This window comes from Anser brachyrhynchus, assembly GCF_964034855.1.
Source record: "Anser brachyrhynchus genome assembly, chromosome: 4".
Classification (NCBI taxonomy): domain Eukaryota; kingdom Metazoa; phylum Chordata; class Aves; order Anseriformes; family Anatidae; genus Anser; species Anser brachyrhynchus.
In genome coordinates, this window is record NC_137698.1 from 17,122,066 (window position 1) to 17,140,880 (window position 18,815).

Sequence of the window (18,815 nt, forward strand, 5' to 3'; positions counted from 1 at the left end):
ACAGGATTATAGAAAGCTTTTATTACACCCCCACATGCCACCAAGGTTTTGTGACAGCGTGACGGCGCCTGCCGTGCTCCTCAGGCACCCGGCATAGGGACGAAGCCCTCACGACGATGCTCGCTGTTCTTCGGGGAGCACGGACCAGCGTGCGACAGGCCGTGCTCAGCGCCGGGGGCTCCCCGCTGGGGCCTCTCGCCATGCGATCAGCCACCATGACGGGGCGGCCACCATGACAGGGCGGTGCTATGCCGGGGCGGCGCCATTAGGGGGCGGCGGGCCGGAAGTGCGCAGCGCCGGGGGGGCCGCCATTACGGGGAGCCGAGCAGGCCGCGGCCCCGGCCCCCGGCGGGCAGCGCCGCCGCCATGGAGGAGAAGGGGTTCACCAAGGAGCTGGACCAGTGGATCGAGCAGCTCAACGAGTGCCGGCAGCTGAGCGAGAGCCAGGTCCGCAGCCTCTGCGAGGAGGTGAGCGGGGCAGGGCTGCGGCGGGGGCGGCTGGAGGTTGGGGCGGGCGGGCGGGCGGGCGGGAGGGAGGGAGGGAGGGAGGGAGGGAGCAGCTGAGGCCAAAGGGGCCGAAAATGGGGGCGTGGGGGGGGGAAGGGGAGCGAGGGGCGCTGAGACGGCGGCCCTGAATCCCCCGACGCCGGGAGGAGGGCTGCGGGCACCTGACGAGGGGCCGAGCAGGGCCGGGGTGGTGGGGAAGTCGTGCTGCTGACCTGACCGGGCTTGCACGCTGCTGGAGGGGTAAAGAGCAGGGAACGGCTGGGAGAAGGACGTGGTTCTGGTTGGGACAGGCCTTTGGCGGATCGCTGGTTGGGTGCGTTCGGTGCACGCTGTTAAAGAGCCTTTTTTGCCTGTCAGGAGGCAAGTCATGATGGATTTTTCTTTATAAGTTAAATGCCTGTGTGTGAATGCTCCCTCAGTTCTGCAATCTATGACAAAGTTAGGGTTTTCTTTGGACTTAGATAACGTGACAAGACTGAAGAATTGAAGTAGGCTTCTTCACAATATGGTAGCAAAGATTGTCCTTTCTGTTTGCTTCCTATCTCAGCAACCAACAGAGACCACTGCCACGCACCAGACAGTCCAGAGAACCTCTTTGCTTCCTTTCCCAGACCAGCTAATAGCTGTCAGGCACAGGAGGTAGAGCAGTTAGCTCAGCGTTCCCTTTAGCATCACGTCGCTTATGGCGAGGTTGGCGTTGTCATGCTGTTACTTGTGCATCTTGCTCGGTTTTCTCAGAAGCAAATCATCTTTTCTGATGCTCCTTCTTGGCAATGCGTTTTGGCCAGTGACTGAACACCTTGATGCCAGCTTTCAGAAGACGCAGGTATTTCCTTTTCTCAGGTCTTTGAACAGCAGAAAGGGTCCACACGGCCACCCCGTAACGTGCCAGGGGTACTCTTTGGAAAGATGGGAGCTGTTTGGATGTCACAGGCAGGGAGATGCTCTAGGACTCCAGGCTGTGGCTTCCTGGCAAATGCTTTTGCCAGCAGTCCTGACTTCCTAGCTGGGCCTTCCAATCTCTGTTTCCTTTATCCTGTTCCCTTTTTTGTTTTTTTTACCCATGCTGGGACTGTCCATTTGCTTTAAAGGCTTTTTCTCTGCTTGCAGAGCTGTGTCAGCTCTGAGGGACTTGTGGTGAGGAGGGCTGGTGCTGCAGCAGGAAGCAACAGCAGTCGCTTGAGGAGTAGATGTCTTGAAGAGCAAGCAAGAGCTCATTGTGGCTGTGCAGTCTCTTGTGTCAAGTCCAGCTAATAAGCCTGAAAGAATTTATTAGTGCGTTCTGTGCCTCGCTCCCAGCTTTGCTGGTTCGGAACTGCTGTTCTAACACGCATGCTGTTAAAAAGAACACATTTCCCTTCTCTGGCACCCTTGTTGATTAAGGAGCTGTGGCTGCTGTATTTTCCAAAGCTGAGGGATACTGCTAGCAGACCGTGGCTGCATGTCAATGGTCGCACAAAAAGTAGGGAGCTTGGCGTGCCATGTTGAGAGTGCAGGTGAGGGGGGTGTCAGCCATCCAAATAGCAGGTAGGAGCCAGAGCCTTTGGGCACAGTGGGTTTCCTTTGATACAAATGCAAGCTATCACAGCACATGGCTTTTCAGGAAGGATGCTGATAGCTGTTCAAAATGGCTTGGGTGTGAAGTAAATGTGGTGGTCTTACTTGGCTTATTCTTAGGCTTTTGAGGACTGGTTGTATGGTTTAGGTGGTATGGGAGGGGAGCTCTGTGTTATGTGGTCTTGCTGTTGGTGTGAAGCAGCGCTGCCTGAAAGCATATTTGGTGTCCCTGAGATAATGATCGGGGAAACCTTTACCAACTTTCATGTTTCTGAGTACTCCCTTTTACATGACTAATTTAGAAGAGGTTAAACACAATAGTACCTCTTGCCTTGGGTTTAAATCTGTGAAAGACTTTGGTAATTTAAAAACAAAACTGAAAGGTTTATGTGAAGGGGGGGGGGGGGGCTGGGAATGTCCCAGACTTACTTGTGTGGGTTGTTCTTGGTTTAATTGCTGGCCTAATGGACAGCAATTGAGGAAAAGATTGGAGACAGCTAGGCTCATGGAGGGTATGAAAATTAGAAAGTTCTTGAAATTTGCACCTGCAAAATCACTGTAAACTCACCTGCCTGATTACAACATAGTTTTGGCAGCTAATCCATCATATATTCCGTATGCAGATAATCAAGACGTCATCTGAAGACAACATGAAAACACTTGTTTCCTGTTCTGCTGGTCTTTAAAGTGAAAGCTAACTAAAATCATTCTGGCATTTAAATGATAATAGAAGGACAAACAATTACCACTACTGGAGCTTGTAGGCATGAGAAATGTTCCAGCATGTTAGGAGAATGGGCATCAGATATCTTGCGTCTCACGCTGCTTAGCTTCATCGTGGTAGACTCTCTTTGCAGAAGAAGGTTGTTAAAACCTTTTTCAGCTCCTATTAAATAGCCAGTGAAAAGTCTATTGAGTTCTGTCTTGGATGCTTCATCGGGTGCAGTGGCAGGTTTGTATCCGTGCTGCTAGCTTTGAGCTTCTGCACTTGGGTCCTGGTGGGAGGGTAGCGCTTGCTGAGCTGCCTGTGAACTTGCAGGGGTACTGCTGCCCCTTGGAACCTGCACTTCGGACCCCTAGAGCCAGGCTAAAGGGCCAGGGAGGTGGATTTGCTCCGTAGGAAGCACTTCCAAGTTCGGACACGGTAAGCTTTAAATTCTTTCGATTTAGGGTTCAAGTCAGCGAAGAGTTGAGAGCCGTCTGACTTACAGTGAAAGAAAACAGTTCTTCATTGAAGTAATAAGATGGGGCATAAAGGAAAGCAAGTAAAAGGCTGTTTCTTAAATTAAACACAGTCAAACAACCATCTCTTTAGCTTCCTTTTTCTTCCATCCTTGGTCTTTGTATGTTTAAGAGGGGGCTGCGGACTTGTTGCAGTGAGCAGATTGGGAGCTTTGTGTTGTGAAGGGGTGGGAGGAGAAGGACTCTAATCGCTAATGAAGACTTGCGTTTCTCATCCGGTTGTTGAATGGTGACTGTACACCGATTCTTCAAACCAAGCAGCAGGAGCCAGTTGGTGCTCCGGGGAGCACTGCTGATACTGGCACGTATCTGCGATGCTTCTGCCCTCCGAGATCATTTCACCCAAGAATAATCTCGCTAGAATGAGCTCGTAGGCTCTTCTGCACTAATTGGTGGAATTAGTGCGAGAGATGAAGCCAAGTAGCATCCTGGATGCTGTTCAAGCCATCTGAGTGTTGCATTGAGTCGTGGCCAGCAGTATTTCATCTCTCCAGCAATGGAGTTCATCCTAGGGTACGCTGGCCCGGATCGCTTCAGGAATGTGCCTCCCGTTGGTGCTTGGTGTCACTCTTGGGGTGTCCTCTGCTGCCTTGCTGTTGGAGGGCAGCTCCCCCGTTCCAGCTCCCCTCTCGTTTGGGGAGAATCCGACTGGTTCTTGTTCCTGGGGCAAATCCTGCGAGACTTTCCATCCTCAGCGTGCCTGTTGACACAGTAGTTTGATTGATCACAGCTGACGAATTTTCGATGTGAAACTCCATAGCTGGTTTCTCTGTTTCTTGAAGTAAGGGCCTCTTAAAAATCAAACTGAGATGGTGATGCAGTCGATGAATCTTCCAGAAGGAGCCGAGTCTCTGTGCTCTTGAAGGATCTCGCGTGCTAATCGGGTGCCTGGGGTCTCTGTTGTTCTCTAGGGAAAGCCTGAAGCTGAAAATCTGCCTCCTGGTCGGACATTAATCCCCTCACCGATGGAGTCAGCCTACACAGCCTGGTAGACAAATCTGAACAGCAAAGTACTTGATGTGGATTTATCGTTAAGTCTCTCGCCGAGGGATTAGTCTCCTGGTGATCCTGATGGTAGTCTCAGAGCCCGCGTAGCGTCTCTGCTTTCGGAGCAGCGCATGAAGGGGTTGTGCTCAAGCCCCGAGACAGCTCGGTTTCCTCCTGTGGGGATGATGCAGTAACATATGGGGGCGTGCGTCCTGCAGGCTCCCTCCATGCAGGTTGAGGGTGGGACAGCGTGCAGGCTCGCGTCCCTGTCTGCAGAGTCTGAAACTGGGCAGGAGTGGAGCTAAGGTGATTGACAGGCTCACAGCTAACAAAAATCATGGACTCTTCAGAGTAATTCTGAGCATGGATGTTGTAAATACTGTGCTTAATGGAGGCTTACTTGATAAAAATAGCTAAAAGCTCCTCCTTTTCATTGTGACCCGGGCGGGTGTTTTTCATTCAAAACAAAGGGAACGGGCTTAGGAAGTTGATGTGTTAATCGCCATTGTCTAAAACAAACGAAGCTAAAATATGACTTTAACAGTTATTTAACAGCCATCATAAGTAAGTAAAGGACAGTCGAGCAGGGCAGCTTTCCTTGCATCAGCTTCTTCCTTTCCTTGCTTTGTAACGTGCTCTTATTACTTTAAGCCTTTTTGCTGTAGTCTTAGCCCTGCACAGTGAAATGTGCGAGCAGAGCGCGCTGATTAATTGCAGCTTTGCTGGGATGTTTTTAATGATGCTTAAGATTTTAAAGGTCTTGTTCTGCCTTAGACAATCACGTGAGGACGATCTCATGTGGTCAGCTCGGCTCCCAAGCCTGATTTGAACCATCTCTGCAGCGTTAAAATGACAAACTTTATTTTTCATGTGTGTGTACGTCCACATAGTAAGCTAAAACAGGCTAACCAGTAACAGCTGGTAGGCAGCTTAAGAAGCTGCTGCTCTTCGGCTAACAGCTCCTCCTCTGCCCCGAAGGGAAACTTCTAGATGCTCCTAGTAACCCACATTTCAGGAGTTGTGCTAGCCCGCCTTCCTAAAACGCATTTAACAGGAGCCTGTTTGATGCAGTACTGTGCAAGAGGAGCTCTTCTCTGCTCCCTGCGTGCTGCCTTTCCTCTACGTGTGTGGTTGAGACACTGGTGAGTGTGCGTTGTGACCCGCATCTCTTTCCCAGAAGCTTCAAGTAAGTCTGCTTGTTCTTACGCAGCCGGGAAAGGAGCAGCATGCATGATACGAAAAGGCAGAGAACACCTAACACCTTTTGTGGTTAAGTTCACTCCAGTTTGCAGTGAAACCCTGTCTCTTGCTTCATGCAACATATGTCGGAACACGCTGAGCAAATGTTTTGTGACTGTGTTTTGTATCCTTCTCTCACAGAGGGTAGAAGCTCTCGAGAGGCATTGAAGGTGCTTTTAAAGACGTGAACAGGGAGAATTCCAGTAGGGCTGCTGCACTCAGATGCAACACGTTAAGCAGTTTCCAGTCCCTGTAGAGCTGCAAGGTAAACTCCACATCACTGGCTGTGGGTGTAGGATGCCTGTGAGGGTCAGGGTCACATCCCTCGGGTTACGTTCTGTGCAAGTGGCACGCTGGGTGCTGCTCGAGCCCTTGGCTGCCTGGGATTTACTCACTCTTTCTGAATATACGCTTTGCTTAGAAGAGTCTGGGCAACTGACCGTGAAGAGCAACAGTGTGAAGGCGGGCGTACTTGGGGAGCTTGTGGGGGATGTCCTCAGTAATCAGCTCCTTCCTGGTAGCGGCAGGTGGGACCTAGATCATCCGAAGTGCAGGGACTGGGGGAATTGTCCGATCATCACCTGCGGGTGGCTGTTCTGCATGGTCATCCTTCATCCATCCCTCTGGTCCAGATCTGAGGGAGCCGGCCTGCGGGTGCTCCTTGTGCCTCACTTGTGCCTGGAGCTCTGATCTACATCAGCTGATGAGCTGGAGGCAGCAAAACAAATGTGTATTTGATAACCATAATAAGGTAATGCAGATCTGCTAATTACAGCCATGTAATTTAGCCTAGGAACCGCTGGATGCAGGGAAAGAGATGACTAAATCCAGGGATGCCTTCCCTCCATCTGTGGTCTTTTTGTTGCCAGCTGGTTATGACTGGGGAAGCTGATGGTAGCTCCGTAGGTTTAAATTGCTTCTGAGTTTGCTCTTCCACTTGTATGTGACCTGCTGTCAGAAAAATTTCTTAAACTGTTGTGCTTGGAAGAGGATGGCAAGTCTGGCAGGCAGAAAGCCCCCTGGGCTAGAGAAGTGCCTCTCACTTATGCAGTGAGCTTCTGTGCCAGGGTAGTGAAGGTAACTTTAGGAACATTTGCTTCCCTCAATGGCTTCAGCGAGAAGAAGTCAGCCCCTCTCAAAGGAGATGGAGTTTTCGGAGGGCTGGGGCACTGGTGCTCGCCGCGCAGCTCGCCTGGTGCCGTAGCACTGCCCAGCTCGTGTGCCAGGCGAGCTGCTTTGTCACGTGCAGCCGTTCTTCGCATTGGCTCTGCTCGCATGACGGGCTGGCTCTGTCGATAGGGAGCAGGCGTGCTGCTCGCAGTGCTGTTTCCATGGCGCAGACCTGCTTCTGCGAAATCCTGGCCTTGGGACAGCACGCTTGCTTTCTGGGTGTGCGGCAACGGGGGGAAGTGTGAGGGATGCCAGAGGAGGAAGGCAGTGAGGAGCAGCTGTCAGTGCTGGCAGAGGAGCTGCTGAAGCTTGCTGCCAGCGAAGGTGGCGACGCGTGGGGTTCCAGGCGGCTGCGTGGGATGGAGAGCGATCAGCTGAGCAGCTGGGGTGGTAGTCAGCCTGAGGGGTGGCTGGAGGGAGCCCGAGCGTAAGTGCATCGTTGTAAGTCATCTGGCATCTCAAGGAAGTCTAGGAGGTCATGGTTTTACAACAAGTGCAGGGATGAAATAGCATCTAGCTTTACGTGTGCTTTTGCAAATCAAGTTGCTCAAAAAATCATAGTAGCTGCTTGGGTGGTGATTTGCACGGTCTCCTCTGGTATTTCTGCCCGGACAGCAAGATTATTGACTGACCCCTCTTCACGCAGCTCTCACACCGAACCCGTGCTGACAGGACGCGAGCTGGCCAGTGATTCAGCTGTGGTTTTCGAGGTAAAAAATTCTAGGCATTGTGAGGCTGAGTAGCACTTGACGTTGGCAGTCAGACTAGAGTGCCGAGTGCTGCCGTAGCTCACGTGCTTGAGGTGAGCTCTCTTGAACATGTAGATGGAGAAATCTGTCAAAGGACCGGTATGTTTCAAAAACAAAAAGTTGTGTTTAGGGTGATGTCTGCCTGTGGTGCTGATGGAAGTTACTGGAATAATGCTTCGTCTTGCTGTGTTCAGAAGACAATTAGTCTTCAGAAATGATTGGAGAGGATTTGTCGATGAACCCCATCAGTGATGGAAGTCATATGCAGCACGTGTCTTGAAGTTCACACTCCTTAATTTCAGGCTGAGAAAGAAGAAAATTTATTTCTTTGACTTTATACCTCAGTGTGCCAATAAACAATAAAATCTACATGACCTGGCCTCAAAGGAGCAAAATTACTCATCTTGCACAGTGATTTGTAACGTGCCCTTTGTCTTTGCTTATTCAACAAGCTGTTTTTCCGGTGGTCATCTGGAAGGGAGCCACCAGAGGGAAATTGAATTTCCCGTGCAAACGCAGTGGAATAACTTCTGCACCTGCCTGTGAAAGAGCTTCCTATGTTTTTGCTCTGTGTTTATTTTTTCTTGCTAGGCTAAAGAAATTCTTACGAAAGAATCAAATGTGCAAGAGGTACGTTGCCCGGTCACCGTCTGTGGGGATGTCCACGGCCAATTCCATGACCTTATGGAACTCTTTCGAATCGGTGGGAAGTCGCCAGACACAAATTACCTGTTCATGGGAGACTACGTGGACAGAGGCTATTACTCGGTGGAAACAGTGACTCTACTAGTAGCATTAAAGGTATGGCTGGATAGCATTTTTTATGATAACCTTGGACAAACTTGTGGTTTTGGGAGGTGTGAAAGAATTGCTCCCCTCATTGACATTGCAGTTGGCTTGAGCTCGACGGATATAAGTTGAATGTGTTAATGCAACATGCTTTATGTAACAGAGCTCAGCGCTTACCTGCTGCTTGAAACCTCTTCTTAGTATTTCTTTCTGTACTCATTGTCCAATTCCTGCGTTAAAAGTTGGTTGTGTTATTTTTTGTTGTTGTCGATAGGTGCGTTACCCAAAACGCATTACAATACTGAGGGGAAACCATGAAAGCAGACAAATTACACAGGTGTATGGCTTTTATGATGAATGTCTGCGGAAGTATGGCAATGCCAATGTCTGGAAGTATTTCACAGATCTGTTTGATTATCTCCCGCTTACAGCTCTAGTAGATGGCCAGGTAAGCTTTTTTGCCTTGAATAAGGAAAACTGCCTGTTTCTTAGTATGAGAAACAAAGTTGTGTTTTTGCAGTAGAGAACTAATTTTCTGTATTCCAAGGTAGTTGTGTAGTCATAACAAGGAGAAATGCTAAGTAGGTAAGTGGACAGTAGAAGGCCTCACTGTTCCAAAATAAAGTAGAAGCTTGAGAAAAACAGGATGAGCAGTGTGAGAATGGTAAAACAAAGATCACAAGTTCTCAAAACATAAGAAAGGAGAAATTAAAGGAGAAAATAAAAATTGTACATATATGGTATAGAGGAGCGTCGAGTAGCTTGTGAACCTGTAGTACTCAGCCAGTGAGGAAACAGGGGAGGTGATCAGGCGTTGGGTAATAGAGAATAAAAGGTTATGATTTGTTTACTAAAATGCACTCCTGATTGACAGGACGCCCGCCATTGCAATCGCGAATAAAACAGCTTCACAGAAGATCCTGTCTGAAGAAAATTATTTGAGATTTTTCTCACATTAGTGCAGCACAGGCTGTGTGGTCTGACCCGTACACGAACAGTCTCAAACAAGCTCTCTTAGTATGTGTCCAGAATTACTTTAAAGCCAGTGTATTTACTGTGGATTTTGGGAAGAATTTGGTAGGGTAGTAACAGAGGTTGATGGAGCAGCAACGCCTTGGCACCTGCTGCTGAAGGAATGCAGGTAGGGTTTATTTGAAAGGACTCCCTGACAATTGGGACTCATCTTGTGATGTGTTGTGTGAGTCGAGGTATTGCTATGAGTCAAGCTAGTCTTGAAACTGAAGGCATGTTATCTTTGTAGCTCTGATATTGGTATGCAATGTGCACCCTTTTGGTTTTGTTTCCATCTGTGGGAATTAAATCTGGTTTCTCTGCTGCGAGGGTGAGGCCACTGTAATTGTAAAAGAATAATAAAGTTAAAACCAGCTATTTCTGAGATGAGTCTTCACGGCACAGATGCATTGAACGGATTATTCCTTTTTTCCTGCCGTAGATATTCTGTCTCCACGGTGGCCTCTCTCCATCCATAGATACACTGGATCATATCAGGGCTCTGGACCGCCTGCAGGAAGTTCCACATGAGGTAATAGGAAAGGAGATCCATTGTGATTTTAGATATGTTTGCTGAAAATGCAAATACGTAGTCATGTGGAAATCCATTTGCACAGTGAGACACTGTTACACAGCGGATTATTGCCTCCATAAGAGCTAGAGCAGATGAACATTCATTTGGGCAAAACGCATCCAAGTCAATGTGCTTTGATTGTAGCAGTCTGTAAAAGGAGAGCTGTGGGGTTTTCACAGCTGTTTTTTGCAGAAACACAGATTTTCTCAACTGTCGTGCTGACTCAGAGTTGTATTGGCAGGGGAAAGTGCCTGCTGCCTTCAGCCTCATTGCAGACTTCCTTGTGAACCAACCGCCACCATGTGAAACTTTGTCATGTCACCACCCCTCCTACCCAGCCAGCTCTTTCTGTGTTATTTCACCTTGTTTGTTGTTACCCTGTTTTTCTGGGGACCTGACAAAGTCAGAAGGGGCCTGTGGGATATGCTGATGTACAGGAGTCCTGCGTGGAGCAGCCAGGGGGTGCCAGCTGGACCAAAGAAACCACCTTCTGAGCTCCTAGGCTTGCAAATAACTCTGCTTTGTTTGGGTGGTTGGAGCTTGCAAACAGTCTTATTTACCCTCTGATGAAAACAAATTGCTCATCCTGAGATGATGTGGGTACAGGAGCAAGAACAACGCAGCAAGGTCTTCCTAAGCCTTCAAAAAACCTGAAATAAGCTGTCTGAATTGCTCCCAGAATTAGGAGGCTGCCTGGTGGGGCTTCTGACTGTAGAGAGATAAAATGATTGTTTTCTTGCTCCGGGGCTTCCACAGTCTTACACTGCATATGTTTGCTGAAATCTGACTTTCCTGAGGACCTCCATGTGTGATCTCTGCCACATAGCTGGGATCAGTGGGTGGGAGACAGCAGCGGGCTTGGATAAGGACTGGAGAGTTCTTTCTGCCCCATAGCTTCTAAATAGCTCAGCAAGAAAAGCCACTGAGCTTCATTTGTGCCTGTTAGATGTATACCGGGGTATTTTTGAATTTGTAAAGTCCAACAATCAACAGTTCAGGAGATGAAATGAAATGCTTAGTACCCTGCCAGAAAGGCTGCTGAAGATTTACCATCAATCTCTTGAACAGTTCACAACCTCATGCGGGTCATTTCCATTCCTTTAATCTATTGCAAATTGGCTGGCACTAATGAACCCTTTGTGCATCCTTGGACTCGCGTACTTTCTCACATGGCCTTTATTACACCGCGAGAGTCAGGAGCAAGTATCGGATCTGCTCTCCATGCCTTTGCAGGTCTGAGATGGTAAATGGTGTGCATGGAGGAGGAGGTGGAACGGTTTTCTGGTGGCATGGGCTCCTTTCTCAGCTGTGTGCATATTCATGTCTTGTGAGAGGATGTTTGATTCAGTGAGCGTGATGATGTGAGGTATGTCAGATAAACGTGTGTGGCTTGTGCAGAGAAGAACATGCAGGCAGTCTTTTTACTGTAAATTAACTGTGTTTTAGAAGTGCCTTTTTATAACCATCTTGCTAGCAAAAGGAAAGCTAACGAAGAAGCTTATCTTTTTCAAGGGTCCAATGTGTGATCTGTTATGGTCGGATCCAGATGATCGTGGTGGCTGGGGTATATCTCCACGTGGTGCTGGCTACACATTTGGGCAAGACATTTCCGAAACATTTAACCATGCCAATGGTCTTACACTGGTTTCCCGTGCTCATCAACTCGTAATGGAGGTAGGGCAAGCACTTTCTGGTAGACGAAGCTAAAAAATGAAGGTAGATGAAAATTCTTGTCTACGTTGTGAGATCTGCTGATGGGTTTGCATAAGCTGACATCTGAAGGCTAAGCAGGTAAATACCTAAGAGGGATTTTAATCATGTGAAGGCAACAAGCAGTGTAAACTGATGAGCTTTGACCTGCTGTGTAAATAGGGGGGTGTTCTACCTCCCCTTCTTCAAACACATTGCCGAAGAGACCCCGCCATACCCCATTTGTGGAAGCTATAATCTCCTTACACTGACTGCTCTACTTAGACTGCTGGTATGTTAAACACACTGTCCTATAACACACAGCGCTCAGATACGGCATGGATTAAGCCCTAATTTGGGCTGTTGATAGGCTATTCTTGTATGTCTCGGTGGAAAAATGCCAGGTGGGTCAGTGGAGCAGGTTTATTTTTAAATCCAGTTCAAGTAGATCCTGGAGGTAGCTGTGTCCCTCGCAGGTGAACTGGCAAATTCTCGTTTGTGGTGAACGAAGCCTGAGGGCTTATCTAAAATCTCTAGCTTTCCTTCTTGCATGATCTGTAACTTGCATGCAAAATGAATAAATCCACAAGTGGCACACAGCTATCTTCTCTCTGTGAATGGCTGAAACTGTTAAATCCAGGTAAACACAGCTTGTTCATGCTGAGGAGTGCTTTTTGGAAATGGAATGTTAAGATGAAAGTCAAGTCAGTTGAAAATACAGAGAAGAAAGTGTTTCACAAATGCCTCAAAACATTTCAGGTGGTAAGAGGAAATTCAGATGGACTGAGGGTCGAGGTTTAACAGAGACCTCTCTTTTTCTCTGGCAGGGTTATAACTGGTGCCACGACCGAAATGTGGTTACCATTTTCAGTGCGCCCAATTACTGTTACCGTTGTGGGAACCAGGCTGCTATCATGGAACTAGATGACACTTTAAAATATTCCTTGTGAGTAACCTGGCTTTGAGCTGTTCTCTCTTCCTGCCTAACCATTGTGGACTGTGAGGAAAGTCTGATCCTTTCCAAGGGGGTTCTTTCATGAAAAGCAAGCTTAAACCACTCTGGTTTTAACAGGCTATGGTCTATCTGCAAGAAGGTATTGAGGGGGGAAAAAAAAAAAGTAGCAAGTTGGGTTCTTAAAAGCTTTTCTCAGGTGCTTCTTTTTCTCTCTTTCCTGGCTCTGAAACTTTGGACCTTTTGCATTCTTCTTTTTTTTTTTTTTTTTTTTTTTTGTTAGCACTAACCTTTGTAAAGGTTGGTGAGATTCTGAATTTTGCATTTGGCTGACCTCCTGTGAAAGCAGCAGTGGGCTGCTGAAGCACTGCCGGCCAGGCGATGTTCCCTCTGCGAGTAGCATTTCTACTGGTGGCTGAGCTTGCCTCTGCTGGTCATTTGTTTTAGGACCTCATATGTCCTCCATATTTAGATTTGGGGTGGCGGGAGGTCTGGGACACCTCACGCAGAAGCCACTGGGAAAATAAAATGATAGCAGCAGGAGGGTGAGTCTTGTGTTTGTGGTATTGAAAACTGCCTTGTGTGGAGGCAGGGAAATGACCCCTTTTTCTTTCCACAGCCTTCAGTTTGACCCAGCACCTCGTCGTGGAGAGCCTCATGTTACCCGTCGTACCCCAGACTACTTCCTGTAAACCTCTCCTAACCTTTGTAGAAGGAAATACACCCGACATTTTAAAAAGCAACAATATTTACGTGTTTCTGTACGAAATCAGGGTTCGTCTCAATTACAATCCCTATCATGGACCAAAATGTGCCATACTGAGGATGAAGAACATTTAGCACAACTTGAGACTGAATTCCTTACAACACTATATATCCTGTACCAATCAGTCCAACAGTCAGTTTGCCTGCTGTATTTGTAGTCTTTTTTTTTTTTTCCTGGACTGTTCAGAGAAGAAAAGGTAACTCTAACACTTCCATCTCCTTTTACGCTTATTTGTAAATTTTTAGTTCTAGTGTTTAACTGGCATGAATTAGCGTTTTGGAGTTTATTTTTAAGGGAAATGCACACTAACTTCTTACCCCCTCCCCCCTGCCCCCCCACTGTTTATTTTATTGAAAGACGATGGGCCGAACTGGAGAAAGGAAGCAATTCCTGCTTTTGGGAGTACGTTGTCATAACCCGGAATAAAGCGTTCCCTTTTTAGCTCGATTCCTGTTCTGTGTCGCTCCCGTTTCTCTGCCCCCACTCCATGTTGCTTGTCACGGAAGCCCTTTGCCACCCGCTCGCTGTACCCGAGTGATGAACTCGCCCTTCTCAGCCCGATCCGCGGTGCTGCGCTCTGGGGGGCGGGCCGGGGGCGGTGCTGAGCTGTGCTGAGCTGTGCTGAGCCGAGCCATGGCGGCGGCCGCCTACGAGCTGCTGGTGCTGGGAGGTGGCTCGGGCGGGCTGGCCGGGGCTCGCCGAGCCGCAGAGCTGGGTGCCCGCGTCGCCCTGGTGGAGCCACACCGCCTGGGGGGCACCTGCGTGAGTCGGGGACAGGGGGGCCCCCGCGGGGCCGGGGGGAGCTGTCCCACCGGAGTCATCCCTCGCCTGGGCTAACTTGGGTGGCGGGGAGGACGTGTCCGTAGAGGGGAGGAGGACGAGGTGCCGCTGTCAGAGCAAGCCGGGGAGACGCCAGCCTCACGCTTCCCCCTCCCCAAATGTGGGAAAGCGCCAGCAAACGGCGAGCTCTCGGTGGATCCAGTCAGAGCCGCTACCTTACAGGCGAGCACTGCGCACCTTCCGTATTCTCCCTCAAGGAAGTGAAGGGCTACGAATAAACCACAAGGCCTCAAGGCTCCACGCTTGGCTGCAGACAGGAGTGCGCTGCCTCTGCCTGGCAGGGCACGGAGGGGTGCTGCGTTTGCTGCTGGCCCTGGGCAGGTGCTCTCCGGAGCATCACCTCACAGAAATTAGGTGCTGCACTGAGACTCGCTCTTCTTCCCTTGCAGGTCAATGTTGGATGTGTGCCAAAAAAGGTGAGCGGGTGCTTTTGTGGTTGTTTGTAACGTGTTGCCTGCCCTGGGTTTGTTGTGGGTCTGGGCACAGACCCCGGTGCCTGGGGTTTCTTCCTGAGCGAAATGCCAGGAATTGCTGGGACGCAGCCGGCAGGGAGGAGGGTGTGGGGAGGAAGCAGGGCTTGGAAAGTGTTGAGCAACCGGGGCGCCCGGACCCGTGTCCTTTGGCCTGACCTGGGCAGAGGCAAGGCATCAGGAAGCGCAGCACATGTGCAGCTGGGCTAAAAACCTGGTGGCACAAAGCCAGCACAGCCAGGCTTTATCACCTCGCGTGCAAAGGGCTGCTCAGGAGGCAGCGGGAGCCTCATCGCCTTCGCGCGGAGGCCGGGTGCTTGCTGCGACAGGCCTCGGGGGCCCCACGGCGTTTGTGGTTTTCCTGAAACCTCGCCAGCCTGCCTGGCGCAACGGGCACGTCCCGAGGCGCAGGGGCGCTGAGCAGGCCGTGGCTCTGTGCGAGCAGGTGATGTGGAACGCTGCCGTGCATGCTGAGTTCATCCACGACCACCCCGATTATGGCTTCGAGACGTCCGGCGTCAGGTTTAACTGGAGGTGAGGTGGTGGTGGCTTCACCCACATGGCGGCGGTTACATGGAGGGGGACAAGGGGCTGGAGCTTGGGGAAGGGCTCCCCAGAAGACGGGAGTGGGCTGCCAGCCTCAGCAGGGAAGGCAGGCAGCAGCACAAGCGTCAGCGGGATGGCGCCTGCCTGCTGCGTAACTCGAGGCTGGTTTATTTTGTGGCTCGTTTGCCACGTACTGAGGGGATAGAGCATTTCAGCTGAGCTCAGTGGCTTTGTTAGTTGGCAGCCGTGATAAACTTCCACTTTGTTCCAGAACCATTAAAGAGAAGCGCGATGCTTACGTGAGACGCCTGAACGAGATCTATGAAAATAACTTAAACAAGGTGGGGGCACTCTTATTCCCTGCTGGCCTGGAAGCAGTCCCTTCTATGTGCCTTCTGTATATATCTGCTGCTAATGCAACAACTGGGCTCCCTGCTGCTCCTCCCACAGGCTCGCATTGACATCATCCACGGCTATGGCAAGTTCACCGCCGATCCGGAGCCCACCATCGAAGTCAACGGTAAAAAGTACACAGCTCCTCACATCCTCATCGCGACGGGCGGGTTCCCGTCGGTCCCCCCGGACAGCGAGGTTCCCGGTGAGTCCCCGCACGGCACGAGTGGTGCTGCGAAAGCAAGCGATGTGGCTGCGGGGTTGTGGAGAGCCCATCTGTGGTAAAACTACTGCGCTGCTTTGCAGGAGCCAGCCTGGGCATAACCAGCGATGGGTTCTTCGAGCTGGAGGAGCTGCCCAGGTAAGGTGGGGTGTCCCCCTGCCTGCCCGGGGATGGAGCGAGGAGGTGGAGCCGCTAATCAGTGGCTTATCCAGAGCTCCTGCCGGTGGTCACCCAGGGCTTCTTGGCTGTGCTCTGAGGTGTTGCGCAGGCTGCCGTTTGGCAAGGCTTCCACTGCTGTGGCACCCAAAATGAGCTGCTCAGGGCCTCTGTCCTTAGCTTGGGCACAGGAGAAGCTGCCAGGCTTTCGGTGCACATGCTTGTCAGGCTCCAAATGCACACGTATGGCATCGTTGCTTCTCTGCAGGCGCAGCGTGATCGTTGGCGCAGGGTACATCGCGGTGGAAATCGCGGGGATCCTTTCCACGCTGGGATCCAAGTCCTCCTTGCTGATCCGTCGGGATAAGGTACCACCGCTGGCTGGCCCCACAGTGCCTCCCGTCATCGCTGCATCCCAGGCAGCTGCAGATCTGCGGTGGGGCAGGCAGGGAGGCTCTGGGCAGGAGGCAGAGCAGAGGCGTGCTGCCGAGCCCGTCCCGGCAGCCACAGTGCGTGCAGAGAATTTCTGCAGCAGAGCGTGCCAGGGCACCTGCTTCCCTGAGCCCCATGTTGAGTCACGGCCTGAAGAAAGAAAGATAATTATTATATTAAAAAAAAACAGAGCAGTAAACAAAGGAGAGCTTTGTTATCAAGTGGAAGCATCACTTACCTGTGGCTGAGTGGGGCAAGAGTGCAGGCAGAAGGGGGATGTGGGCGGATGGGGCTGTCGGGCAGTGCCCCAGCATGCAGTCCATCATCTCAGAGGGTGCGTGGTCCCTGCCCAGGTCCTAAGGACGTTTGACTCGCTGATCAGCACAAACTGCACTCAGGAGCTGGAGAACACCGGGGTCGAAGTCTGGAAGCACTCACGGGTATGGGCCCTTGCTGGGGACATGCGGGTCAGCAGGGCAGCACCCCAGGCGAGGGTGTCTGCACACCAAACCTGCCAGCACCTTCTCACCATGGCCTATGGTTGCTCCCACAGGTCCAGGCTGTCACCAAGTCCCCCAGTGGCTTGCTGGAGGTGACGGTGACGTCCTCAGCACCTGGCCACAAGCCAACGATGGAGGTGATCCGGGATGTGGACTGCCTTCTGTGGGCCGTCGGGCGGGAGCCAAACTCAAAGGACCTGTGCCTGGATCGTGTGGTGAGATGGGAACATGTGTCCTTCCCCTTGGGCATCACCATCTTTGGGCTGCATGGGCAGAGCTTCTCAGAGCCATGTGGAACCATGAAAAGCGTGGCACATCTCTGCTGGACTCGGTTCCTCCATCCAGAGACCTTGAGGTCACTGTGAGGACCACAGGGTCCCAAGTGCTAACACAGATTGTGTTCTCCTGGCAGGGCGTTGAGGTGGATGCTCGGGGCCACGTGGTGGTGGACAAGTTCCAGAACACCTCCAGGAAGGGAGTCTATGCTGTTGGAGACGTCTGCGGCAGAGCCCTCCTCACCCCAGGTGCGTGCTGGTGCCCCTCATCCCCTTGTTCTCCAGCCAGTCCGGGTCTCAGGCTCCTTGTGCGTCTCCACAGTGGCCATTGCGGCTGGGAGGAAGCTGGCGATCCGGCTCTTTGGGGGCCAGCGGGATGCCCATCTGGACTACAGCAACATCCCCACTGTCGTCTTCAGCCACCCACCCATTGGGACCGTGGGCCTCACCGAAGGTAAGGGTGGAATGAGCTGCTGGGAGGCCTGCAGGCGTTAAGTCACTTCCAGTGCTTGTGTGGAGAAACAGGCTGGGGAAACCGATGCACGGTGCCTTTTGTTGGCAGATGAAGCCATCTTTGCACATGGGAAGGACAATGTGAAGATCTACACCACGTCCTTCACCCCCTTGTACCACGCAGTCACCCAGAGGAAGGTGAAGTGCGTGATGAAGCTGGTGTGTGCCGGCAAGGAGGAGAAGGTGTGTGGAGGGGGACAGGGGTGTCCTTGCCCAGGGGGATGTGAGGGCCCCTGGTGAGGACCTCACTGCTGGGAACACCACTGGCTGTCCGCATGGTGGGCCACTAGTGGTGGTGGCACGTGTGCCTTGCCCCGAGCCTGACCTCTTGCTTCTTCCTGGAAGGTGGTGGGGCTGCACATGCAAGGCCTGGGCTGCGATGAAATGCTGCAGGGCTTCGCCGTGGCCATCAAAATGGGAGCCACCAAGGCCGACTTTGACAACACAGTTGCCATTCACCCTACTTCAGCAGAGGAGCTGGTGACGATGCGCTGAAACATGGGACGGACTGGTGGCAGCTAAGGCAAAGGAGCCAGCTGCCACCTCTTGGCACTACCTCCTCTATGCAAACCAATCACATGAGCAAATGTCATCTCCTTCTCTCAGAGAAATTTTCCTGGGTAGTAGGGAAATTTTTTTTCATGTCTTAAAAATTGCCTAAATATCAGCCAGGTGCTCAGAGAGCCCTGCATCAGTAGAATCAGCGTGGCATGATTTAAAGTGGAAAATAAATGCAGTGATGCTGGAAAGCCTCTGCCTTGCGCCTAATAGTTACGATCCCATGCTGTGCTGAGCTGCGTGTGGCAGGAGTAGGCTCTGGGGCATTGTCCCAGCCCAAGGGGACAAGGGCAGGGAGCCAGAACCATGTCCACTGGGCCCAGACAGGGGATGATGAAGGACCTAAGTCCCATAATAGGGGAACATCACACGTGTTGTTGAAAAGTGTGAAAAGGAGGACCCTGGAAACCACCGAGCAGTCAGCCTCACCTCTCTGCCCAATGACACGATGGAACAGATCCTCCTGGAAGGATGTATGGAGGGCAGAGTGGAGATTAGAATCATAGAATCACCTAGGTTGGAGAAGACCTCCAAAATCATCAAGTCCAACCACCAGTCTGACCTACTGATTCCCATCACTAAGCCAGCTCCCTTAGCCCCATCTCCACATCTCTTAAATCCCTCCAGAGATGGGGACTGTACCACTGCCCTGAGCCAGCCAGCATGACTTCAGCACG

At 51.1% G+C, this 18,815-nt stretch overlaps 2 protein-coding genes across 5 annotated transcripts; both read left to right on the top strand.

The window, feature by feature from the left end:
• Positions 1 to 334: 334 nt before the first annotated feature.
• On the top strand, positions 335 to 13,679 carry PPP2CB (protein phosphatase 2 catalytic subunit beta). Of its 2 annotated transcripts, none has more exons than XM_080590440.1 (7): positions 335 to 468; positions 8,043 to 8,252; positions 8,515 to 8,688; positions 9,694 to 9,783; positions 11,338 to 11,499; positions 12,342 to 12,460; positions 13,086 to 13,679. In XM_080590440.1, exons 1-7 carry the CDS (start codon positions 367 to 369, stop codon positions 13,156 to 13,158), a joined length of 930 nt encoding a protein of 309 aa, XP_080446566.1. In that variant the 5' UTR covers positions 335 to 366; the 3' UTR covers positions 13,159 to 13,679. The 2 variants fall into 2 exon arrangements, with proteins under 2 accessions (XP_080446566.1, XP_080446567.1); XM_080590441.1 differs by lacking the exon at positions 335 to 468 and adding an exon at positions 5,776 to 5,797.
• A 59-nt stretch (positions 13,680 to 13,738) lies between these two features.
• Positions 13,739 to 18,329, top strand: GSR (glutathione-disulfide reductase). 3 transcript variants are annotated; one of them, XM_080590427.1, is made up of 13 exons: positions 13,815 to 13,994; positions 14,462 to 14,488; positions 14,988 to 15,076; positions 15,360 to 15,429; positions 15,539 to 15,686; positions 15,788 to 15,842; positions 16,129 to 16,228; positions 16,646 to 16,732; positions 16,846 to 17,007; positions 17,205 to 17,316; positions 17,390 to 17,521; positions 17,630 to 17,763; positions 17,926 to 18,329. In XM_080590427.1, exons 1-13 carry the CDS (start codon positions 13,866 to 13,868, stop codon positions 18,073 to 18,075), a joined length of 1,395 nt encoding a protein of 464 aa, XP_080446553.1. In that variant the 5' UTR covers positions 13,815 to 13,865; the 3' UTR covers positions 18,076 to 18,329. The 3 variants fall into 3 exon arrangements, with proteins under 3 accessions (XP_080446554.1, XP_080446553.1, XP_080446552.1); XM_080590428.1 differs by lacking the exon at positions 14,462 to 14,488 and having other exon boundaries at positions 13,739 to 13,994; positions 14,967 to 15,076; XM_080590426.1 differs by lacking the exons at positions 13,815 to 13,994; positions 14,462 to 14,488 and having other exon boundaries at positions 14,544 to 15,076.
• The last annotated feature ends 486 nt before the right edge of the window (positions 18,330 to 18,815 follow it).

What these genes read in the sequence shown, in the direction of transcription:
- GSR (XM_080590426.1), top strand. Translation starts at nt 14,736, where the DNA reads ATGTGCAGCTGGGCTAAAAACCTGGTGGCACAAAGCCAGCACAGCCAG. An exon ending in AAGTCTGGAAGCACTCACGG is followed by an intron (nt 16,733 to 16,845) that starts GTATGGGCCCTT and finishes TTGCTCCCACAG; the next exon opens with GTCCAGGCTGTCACCAAGTC. An exon ending in CAGAGCCCTCCTCACCCCAG is followed by an intron (nt 17,317 to 17,389) that starts GTGCGTGCTGGT and finishes GCGTCTCCACAG; the next exon opens with TGGCCATTGCGGCTGGGAGG.
- PPP2CB (XM_080590440.1), top strand. Translation starts at nt 367, where the DNA reads ATGGAGGAGAAGGGGTTCACCAAGGAGCTGGACCAGTGGATCGAGCAG. An exon ending in CAGCTCTAGTAGATGGCCAG is followed by an intron (nt 8,689 to 9,693) that starts GTAAGCTTTTTT and finishes TTCCTGCCGTAG; the next exon opens with ATATTCTGTCTCCACGGTGG. An exon ending in GACACTTTAAAATATTCCTT is followed by an intron (nt 12,461 to 13,085) that starts GTGAGTAACCTG and finishes TTCTTTCCACAG; the next exon opens with CCTTCAGTTTGACCCAGCAC.